General features: G+C 45.3%; 1 protein-coding gene across 1 annotated transcript in view; it reads left to right on the top strand.

Moving 5' to 3' along the window:
* Positions 1-1,873: 1,873 nt before the first annotated feature.
* The window catches only part of MAMDC2 (MAM domain containing 2), a 63,562-nt gene continuing 54,756 nt past the window's right edge, over positions 1,874-10,679 (top strand). The window contains exons 1-2 of the mRNA XM_035558559.1: positions 1,874-1,904; positions 2,030-2,143. Of these exons, the coding sequence (XP_035414452.1) occupies positions 1,874-1,904; positions 2,030-2,143 (145 nt within the window). The remainder of the gene's footprint in view (positions 1,905-2,029; positions 2,144-10,679) is intronic.

Below are 10,679 nucleotides of genomic sequence, written 5' to 3'. Positions count from 1 at the left end.
GAAGAATTCTGGAAGAATATCCTGTGCCAGATATTTTTGACACCGATTTTCATTTCACAGTGTTTCCAGGGAGGCCTGGCATGTGTCCCTGGGAGGAGCAGAGAACATGTTTGTGTGGGCATTCATAGTCTGTTTCTGGACACACCACTTCCACACACTGTGAGTGGGTTGCTGCTCAGGTGGGAAGTGTTTCACTGGAAATCACAACTTCCTGATTTTATTGTGGGTGCTCAGGTCTGCACACACACGGCCTCTGTCTGGCAGAGGAACATGATTGAAGGGATGGAGAAAGTTTATATCTTTGGCTTCTGGGCAAAGCTAAACAAACAACTGTGAATGCTGTGTTACAGAAATACTGTGAATACCACAAAGCGTACAGGTAGATGTCACAGCAGAGGAACCCAGGGTGCTGCCACCGTCCTGGCCCCTACAGGAAAGGGAAGGGGACAAAGAGTTTTTGGAAGGTGAATTGTGCAGGAAATGCTGTGTAACCTAGCTAGTTGAGCAAAAAAAACCTGAGAGCGCCACTGTGTGAACAAATGAATGAGGGATGCAGGCACTATTAAATTGTCTGGGAAACTGAAGGGATCGCACTAATTAATACCCAGCAATATCAAAATTAAACTGTGAATGGTTATCCCCAAGGTGCTGCTCCAGTCCTCTTACAATGGAAGGACTGAAAATTAGATACCTGCTTCTTGCATGCACAAAAAATATTGAGTATCATTATGTTTGTTATGAAATGGGCCATGAACCTTTCTCTGCCATTCCCCAAAGCAAGCAGGCGTGTCCTACCCATGAGAGCACAAAGTCTGTTCTTCTGGGTACAGAAGCATGCCTTTAAAACGGAACACATTTGAGAGGGATTATTCAAGAGGTAGACTACGTATGTGGGTAATCTGATATTACGAATAATAATAACAAAAAAGTCAGTCAGCCAAAACCCTTCTCAGACCAGGCATGAACTGTGTGAGGGCTGGAGCCATTGTGCAAGATATCACCACGGAGGCTGTTAGCACGGTTACGGGGAGGTAGTGCCCCTGCCAATTTAAGGGGAAAGGTTCTAGATACCGTATGGGATTCAGGAATGGTTTAATGACAAGTGTATTAGAGGCTACACGACAGTTATTTAGGGATGCATTTAGGGATCACCGGTTGCAAGAGATATTTTTACCGGGTTCATGTGCCTTTGCTAGGAGCCTTTTAAAACCGGTGTTGCACGCCGGAATTTGCCAACAATAAGAAAAATAAAAGCCACGTAACTGCAGCCACAGGCTGCAGTGCAGACAGCACATTTTCCACGAGGGCTGAAGAAAAGCCCCGTGTGTGTGTGTGCCCTGCGCCGTTCCCGTGCCCAGCGGTGCGTGCCCGGGTGCAGGTGAGAGCCGCGGGGCGCACGCCAAAGAGGGGAAATTCGGGGTGGCGGCGAGGAGGAAACTTTTCCCCGACGGGGACAGCCCAGAGGCGGAGGTCCCAGAGGAGCGGGGTACCAGAAGGGGCGGCCAGCCCTGCGGGGCAGCAGAGGGGCAGGGCGGGCCGGGGCGGCACAGGGGGTGGGAGCCGCTTTGTCCTCCGCAGACTGGTGCGAGGGGGCACCTCGCCGAGCAGCATAAATACCCGGCGGGGGAGGAAAGCGAGGCACAGCCGGGCTCCGCTCGTGGTGCCCCAAAACCGGGACCACCCCCTCCCCCCCCCGGACCTTGCTCCCACCCAGCGGGTCGCCCCCGGGGGCTGCGGCGCCCCCATCCCCGACACGACCCGAGACCCCCCGCCCCGATCCGGGGCTGGGTCCCGCCGCCGCCCCGCTCGTTCCCCGCCCCGCCGCGCTCCCGCCCCGCCGCCGCCGCCAGCCCCGGCTCCCCCGGCGCCGAAGATGCTGCGGCTCTGCCTCCTCGCCGCGCACGGTAAGCGGCGGCCGGGCAGGGGTCTGGGGGGCGCTGCCCACGGGGTGGGGGGGGAGCGGAGCCCGAGCCCCCCCAACCCCCGAGCCGGCCGTGCCGTGACCGGGGCTGGCTTTGTCCCTTTGCAGCTCTGCAGCTGGCGGGGGCCGCCCTGCTCTCGCCCGGGTCGTGCGCCTTTGAGGACAGCGCCTGCGGATACGAGTGGGACTTCGCGCATCTGCCCTGGGCGCTGCACGGCGAAGGTAAGGGCGCCGCCGGCACCCCGGCACGCTGACCTCCCCCTCGGGGCGCTGCCGGCATCCCGCTGCCGGTGTCGGAGCGGGGAAGCCCCCCCGGGGAAGCCCCGGGTCCCCGCTCGCCCCCGTGCGCGCTCCCGCTCGCCCCGTGTCGCCGTGCGCCCCGGGAAGGTGCGCGCCGCCCCGCGCAGGTTCCGCCGCCGCTCTTCCCGGGATGCCTCTGAAACAGCCCTCCCTCGGCTCTCGGTCCCTGTCGGGAATAGGAGGCTTATCAAAGACCAAAAAAAACCACCACAAAAGAAAAGAAAACAGAACAAAACACAAAACTCTGCCACCACCAAACCCCACACATCTGTCAAATTCCTGCTGAGCAGCACTGCTTTTTCCCTAAGTGTATCTTGGGCTCTGCTGTAGAAGTGGGTGCATTTTCAGGGCAAAAGGTGACCTGCGTGAAGAGTATCTTTACAGTATTAAGGCTTTAATCCACTTTATGGTGCCTACAGTTCAATAGGAAACATGCATTACCATTTCAAGTTGTATTAGACTTTATTGAGACTGCCTGCCATTCAAAGGAACAAAATTCAGGTGATATTCAGAATTTCCTTGCAACTGTATCCCTTACCTGGTAAGATTTTAGTGTAGGCTCCTACTTTTGACAGAACCAATGTGAGCAAACAAGACGCTAAACAAATATAAACACAATGTTGTTATAACTGGGCTTCTTTTTTTTTTTTTTTTAAATTGCTTTTGATTATTTTATGGCCATAATGTCATTCATAAAGTGAAAGTTGCATTCACACAGTAAAAGGAACTATGGGCTTCAAACGTTCCTAAGCTCCAAAGCAAGCACCAAGAATAATGTAGAGGTGAGTACAGGTACAAAAGAGGTAGACACCCTCCATCACTCCTTGTCAGTGCGCCATTCAAAGCAGGATGGTCCAGATTGGTCATTCTACTTGTCACTCAGTTTATAATGAGCTTTTTTTGTGCCTTTTTTTTTTTTTTTTACCCAGTTCCCACATATGCAAAGCAAGTCACCCTAACCGTTAGTCATTAGTGTTTGGGAATGCCCAGAGAGTGCCAACTGAGAACAGGCTATGAAGATGTCTCAATTTCCCGTTAAAATAATTCTTGTCTTCTCACTTATTTAAAGATACGTAAGTTTTCCTGCACTTTTGAGGATACTACTGAAAATTTAGTGCCCATCTCTGCTTTCCCTGCTGTGCCTGTTAACCTCATGCCCCTTCAAGCCGCCCGGCTTGGCAGCAGCACTGCTCGTGATTAATGGGAAGCCACACGGTCATGGTACTGGTTCAGCTCCATGGGGCTGTGGGACGCTGGGAGCAGTACCTACGGAGATGAGTGAGCACAGTGTTGTGCCCATGCTACAGTGCCTCAGAAAACAGGGAAATTTTGTCAGAGGTTTGGATCATCAACAGCCGGCATTTTTTGGCCTGCAGAACCGTACTTTGGTTGTTGTAGTTTGCTTCTTGCGTTTGACCATCAGCATACCAGAGGCTAATACTACTGCTAAGCTTCTGTCACTGTAGATCTTGTTTTTCAGAGAGATATAACTGAACTGTCCTGCTCTGGGAGGACATGTGGCATACCAGCACTTCTAATCGGTATACTGTCAGTATTTCCATTATAAACCCTTTTTCTGCAGTCTGATATTTAATCATAGTATGTCATTCCATGCAAACGTTTGGCACACAAAGTATTATCCTCTTTGGAAATGCATTCACATAACTGTAAATCCAAACGATGCAGATCTATGTGGCAGGTGTGCAAACCAAGTCTCTTTTACTCTTTTACTTAGTAAAACTGTGCTTCTTTTGTAGTGCCAGGCTCTGGTATTTGCAGGTCAGTGTATGTGTGTGTGGCAATCTGCTGGTACAACAGAGGAAGTTGAGGATAGGAGTGGCAGCTTAGCTTTGAATTGTTCCACGTCTCCTCGCATTGCTTCAAAATTGTTTTATAATTTTAAAATATGATTTGGAATATAGTTATATACAGAGCAAATCTCTTCTAGGGATTATCTGACTTGCAGTGTAAATTCTTTCATCTTATAAATCTCTCAGTAGTGTGGTCCTGTGCCAAACTGTCAAGATGATGTAAATATAACTAAAATCCTGCCCAGAAATTTCCACTCCATACTTGAAAGTTTTTTGCCCTGTTGCCAAGGAAGCCAGTATCTTCTGAACGGCCAGGCACAGGTAGGAAGTAGGAGGCTGAATTTTGCTTTTGTTTACAGCTGTGCATTCCCACTAAAACCAGCAGGTTTCTAAGGTTGGACTAGTTTTTTTATAAATATCTCTGGCTTCTCTTTAGTATTCTGGTAGTAATGGGGAAAGAGACCTTTGTTTGTTTAATAGTATAGTTTATATAATTTGAAAGATTTTTTTTTTTTAGCTGAAGCTTTGACACCTGTAGTTGACTGACTTTTAAGGGTCCATTTTAGTGTAAGTGAAAAAAGAAAATCAAAACAAAAATGCTCAATGCTAAAATGGATAGCTCTTCTGCTTTACTCAGAACTGTTGAATTGGGTCCTAACAAAGGGGGTGGTTGTAGGATACCAGCTACACAAGAAATGATTAGGACATCTTCCCTTAATATCTGTCCAATGGATCTGTGTTCCCATAAACTCCTGCTTCACTGAAACCCTCTGTAAGCTCATGCTCTCTCATGTGGCTCTGAATTCAGGAAAAGAGCCCTCAAGTCTGACCACCAAGATACTGTCTTTAGCTGTTAGCTTTTTGAGTCAGTCATCTGCTAACCTCTCCGGTGTCCACATTTTAGAACGGTAAAAGTTTTTAGCAGACAATCACTGTGCAAAGGAAAATGTAAAAAATTAGAAATAGCTGAGGATACAGATTTCTTGCAATCTTACCTATGACTGAGAGGCATGCCCAGCTGAGGTCCAGAGCCCAGGCTGGGTAAATATAGCATCATGCTTGTGGCAGCATGTTTCCTAATGTGCTAGTTCTGCTTTCAGTGTACGTTGCGGGAAGAATGGGGAAATCCCATGCAAACATGGTGTGCTTCATGAGGGAGGTGTTTGTAGGATACCAGCTACACAAGAAGCATGGTGATGTGGCTGCTCTGGAAAAGGGCTGCATCACGGAAAGCATGGATCTGAAACCTGATGAGCAGCAGATGAATGTGTGTGTGTATGATGGATGGAGCAATAAACTCTGAAGACTTTAAGTCACTTAGTAGTATAGATAAACCAAGATGTCAATGGTCCACTTTAGCTTCAGAGAAGTAGGTATGATCCCATTCTAGCATAAATATTTCTTCATTCATGAGTCCTCTGAACAGGAAGTTTATGTACTAAAAAAAAATAAAATAATAACAACAATAATAAAAACTAAGTATAAGACAGTGAAAAAAACTCGTTGGAGTCAATTAAGTGATGAGAAACTTAGAAAGCAGATCTGTATTCATCACCACTGTGCTATTTTAGGACAGCTGGAATACCATGCCACTCACCACAAACATCCACGGGTAAATTTAGAATGAGTTCGTGTCCAGTTATGCTGGGGCACAGAGCTTTGCAGAAGCATAGTGGCCAGCTTCCACAGACACTTACTTCTGTGTCAGCAGTGGATGTGTCAGAATTAGAGATGAGTTGTGAGGGAAAGACATAGTTAATTTTAATGCATAGTGTAAAGCTTCATGCGGTAGGATCTCACCAAATGATCTTGAGATTTTGTTTAACCGGATCAGGTAGTATTTCATAAGGCACATGTCCTTTGTAAATGTAATGATGCTCTTTACCAAGCATAAGACTACTTTCTTTTATTGTGCTTCAAAACAAAGGAAGATAACATATGTAATAGGCAATAAACCAGAGCAGAGTAGTAAGTAAAGCTGCTCAGATCCACTTGAAATGGGAGCAGGAAACACGATCTCCAGCCTGTCCCAGCCATTCTGCAGGGCTGGGCTGGGCCTTTTTTACTTTCGTCCCACCTCTGTCCAGCGCAGAGCAAGCCATAACCTGACTGTAAAAACATCCTGCTCACAGCAATATTGTAAATAAGTTTCATTAGACAAAATAACCACGGCACATCTCTTTTGTGACTCTGGACGGTCTGTTTATATTTTTACCAAGAATAGCTGTGCAGTATTTTGTGTGCCTGTGTCAGTGGGTATGTTTTGTTCTCAATCTTCCTTTATTTTAATGGGGACCATTTTAATAGTGCAAGAAGTAATGTGTATTTGGGCCATCAGCTCAAATTTGCCCTCAGAGGGTTTGTTGTGCTACATCTGTTTGCCTAGATTTAAGCGTTAGATAAGAAATGTGTCTATTACCCCTGCAAACTACAGGGAAGAGAGCTTTTTTATCCCAGCAAAGTGCTCTGAAAAGCAGGTGATCTTTGTTAAATATGCCCATGCGCTGCCAGCTGCAGTGGACCTGGAGCTATTTTAGTAGTAGTGTCAGTAGTTTTTGTACAGTTGTCTCCTTATCACCATTGGTCTTCTGTGCAGTGTTGTCAGACAACTTTCACTGTTGATGTATAGTGAGCTATGCGGCACTGAGCTGCTGAGGCTGTGACTGGTAGTTGATATAACCATAATTCATCTCTTAGGCTCATTGACTGCTCTAAATAATGTGTGTTGCTTTCCTTTTTAAATTCTGGAAGTGTAAATTACTTCAAATCTCATGTTTCCATGGATATATTTTTAATAACATGCACTTCAGAGTTTTAGAATAACATTTTCTCTTTCTGTGGTACTCCAAAGTGGTCCCATCCCTAAAAGAAAAGTTTTCATTCAGAAAAGGGATGTAATAAATTACAACATATTTAAAAATTGCCTGGTTTTCTTCTCCATAAATTATGCCTGCATTTTGCTGCACCAGTCCAAGGCTCTGTTTCTGTGATATACTTTAAATGATCATCAGTCAGGTAATGGTTTACAGTAAGCCGGTAAGCTAGCAACATCTCGAGCAACAGTGTCAGGAAACTGACACTGCCTTTTGGGACATACTTGTCATTTAGATACACTTTAAAATGGTTTAGAGGTGGAAAATAATTTCAAGCGGCAGACCACTCTTCCAGGGCACCAAGTAACCCAGGCACGAGAGCAGCAGCATACAGAATCTCTAATCTAAACACGGCACGCATACCATTTAAATAGCTTGCATTCACAGCTGTGCCATATGACTTAAAACTGACCTTTTCTGACCTAAGCTCTGTTATCCTGAATGCCACATCGTTTGGATGTAATGAAACAGGTCATTAGTAGTGATCCTAGATGTTGCTGCATAGCAAACACAGTTCATGTCTGATATGTGCTACCTCTTGCTCAGCTACGAACCCACTGGCAGATCCATTGGCACGTCAGTAGTCTCAGTTTTCTTTACATCTACCTGCAGTACTTTCCTGTACATGGGGCAGTATGAAATGTCTCTGTAATACCTCTGTCTTTATGTAATCCTCAGATGAGACAAGTGGTCTCACGTGTTCACGATAACTGTGTAACTGGGAGTAAAGTAGGGTAATTTAGGGAGACTTGCACCAGCTTGTACCTAGCTGCAGCAGCACCAGGATGGCATACCATATGCTAGCTCACTGGCAAGGTTTTCAGCTGGTGAATCCACCCTGCCATGTGAGCTTGTTGTTTTAGGTCCCCCATTCCTGTAGCCTGGGCATCTCTTCACTGAATGCCACTTTGCAGAGCAGAGAAGCCCGAAGACCTGGCACATGGTCTGTTTTCCCTTGACCTGATAATTTAAATGTTTGTCTTTCTGGCCAAAATAATTGCATTTTGAGTGACAATTCTCCTTCCCAGTCACGGCTGAGGGGGAAAAAAGAGGACACTCTCACATACTTCTGGGACATTCAGACTCTCCCATTCTTCTTATTTCTCCTTTACCTCTGGTGCTGTGTTTCCTGTGCATTCCACTTTGACTGCTCAGCTGCTACTCTTCTCTTAACAGCTCTCTCTCTCTCTCTTTTTTTTTTTTTTTTCTATTTTCTTGCTCAGTCTGTCAATAGCAGATTAATAGTACTATACACGAGTACGATTCAGCCTTGTTCCAGCCTCGCCCTTGTCTTCAGACATGAGTAGGACATCTGACATTTTGCTCACCCAGGTATAGCTTCCTGTCCTTGGCTTCTGAGTAATAGCATTTATGTTGGACTATGTCCAAATAAGGGTTATTAGTATGCTTTTTGATCATCTTGTGGAAAAAGATGGCCAAGTGTACTTCATATTCATGGAGGTCTTCATCATCAGCTGGCTGTGCATGAGACTTTTGATAAGTTTTGGCTTTCCATTTTCATGGGAGAACAAACAAATCCTAAGTTGTTATCAGTGAATCACTGCATGAGAGAGGAGTTTCAAAGCATTCCTCCTCCTCCACAGGACAGAAATGTCTTCAGAAGTGTATTTTCGCTTACAGCTGTTAGTGATTCAGCACTTAGAGAATCAACGAACTATTTTAGTGTATTTTACACCGAGCTGTGGAGGACAAGAGAGGGAGGACAGCTGTTAAAAAAGTCTCATTTAATGAATATACCTGCAACTGCTGAAAATGGGCTGGACTTTAATTAGCTTGGAAACAACTAAAAATAGGTAAAATATACCACTAGAATTTGGAAAAAAAAAAAAAAAGAGAGACAAAAAACTGGATGAGGTCAAAAGAATGTTTAGGAGACGTGATATAGGTCAAAGGAACTCTGTCAAAAAATAATTGGCATGCAAACCCAGAGGATAACTGATTCCCTCTGAGTAAGAAAGTTTGTAATTCTCTACTAGGATGGGACAACTTGTATGGTTCTCTACCACCAATGCAGCAACATAAACCACGAGTATTACAAACTGCATTGCATCTTCACGTCTGAACACTGCAGGTAGACATGAAAAACTAGCCCTGTGACTGTGCAGCAGCCAATCCATATAAGACCAGCTCATTTGGACGTTACCTGGGCTAGCTTTAAGTTATAATGCAAGTGTGTGTGTCAGTTGCACAACCTGCCCGGAGAGACCAGTGTCACACCACTGCAGCTTGTGTGTGTAGGCAAGGTGACCATGCCCAGAGTCTGTTCGAGAGGCTGCAGGATCCGGGCTTGTCTCATTTGAACATTGGAGGGTGAGGCATGACTTCCTGCCTGCAGTCACAGCTGCTGTGGCTGACTGATGGGGAAGGATAGAGACCAGTATTAGGAAATGCGTCTACCTTTGTGTGTTTTTGTTCTCCATTACTAGGAATATTAGATCTTACTATATTAATTAAACATATTAATAAAATACAATGTCATTTTATTAATATTAATATACTAATTATATATAATATAATATATTTTAAGAATATTTAAACAATATATTTTCAGCTTCTGTAATAAACTGGATATGAAATAGAAGGACCTGTGGGTCCTGGTGGACGACAGGTTGACCATGAGCAAGCAGTGTGCCCTGGTGGCCAAGAAGGCCAGCGGTATCCTGGGCTGCATTCAGAAGAGTGTTGCTAGCAGGTCACAGGAGGTGATCCTCCCGCACTGCTCAGACCTGGTGAGGCCACAGCTGGAGTACTATGTCCTGTTCTGGGCTCCCCGGTACAAAAAAGACAGGGATCTCCTGGAGAGAGTCCAGCAGAGGGCCACAAAGATGATACGGGACCCGGAGCATCTTCCCTATGAGGAAAGGCTGAGAGACCTGGGTCTGTTCAGCCTTGAGAAGAGAAGACTGAGAGGGGATCTTATCAATGTTTACAAATATTGTAAGTGTGGGAGACAGACAGATTTGGCCAACCTCTTTTCAGTGGTTTGTGGGGACAGGACAAGGGGCAATGGCCACAAGATAGAGCACAGGAAGTTCCGCACCAACATGCGAAAGAACTTCTTCACGGTGAGGGTGATGGAGCACTGGAACAGGCTGCCCAGGGAGGTTGTGGAGTCTCCTTCTCTGGAGATATTCAAGGCCTGTCTGGACGCCTACCTGGGCAACCTGTTCTAGGGAACCTGCTTTGGCAGGGGGGTTGGACCTGATGATCTCTTGAGGTCCCCTACAATTCTGTGATTCTGTGAAACTGGATGGATATTGACCTTGTACATATTGATGAAACTGACAAAATACATACACAAATCTGTAAAATCATTTGCTGAAAACAGCTTGAAATGTTTTCAATTTTCTGAAAATATGTAAGATTTAAACAATTTGAACTAAAGTTTCTTTCTTGCAGTTTCAGGCTGCATGCATGGCATGAGTTTTTATATACAGGCAATCAGTGAAACTGCTGACAGGCAGTATAAACCACTTTGTGGTCATTGAGCTTACTACTCTACGTAGGTAATTATCTTGAAAAAGAAGAGGAAAGCCAACCATTTGCCAGTTCATTTTTTGGACAGAAGGGGAAGTATTTTCAGAACTCTCAAATTCCACAATAAATTATGAAGTCAACAAGGGTCAAGATCTGTAGTGAGTGAGGAAAAAAATTTGTACTTGCATGGAAGGATTACCACAGATTTTTCAAAAGCATTTCTACTAGGAACAAAAAAAAACTTGTTCACTTTGTATATGGTTTAGATTCTGTACA

The sequence above is a fragment of the Cygnus atratus genome, chromosome Z, assembly GCF_013377495.2.
Source record: "Cygnus atratus isolate AKBS03 ecotype Queensland, Australia chromosome Z, CAtr_DNAZoo_HiC_assembly, whole genome shotgun sequence".
NCBI classification, from domain to species: domain Eukaryota; kingdom Metazoa; phylum Chordata; class Aves; order Anseriformes; family Anatidae; genus Cygnus; species Cygnus atratus.
This window is presented reverse-complemented; position numbering and strand designations above follow the sequence as displayed.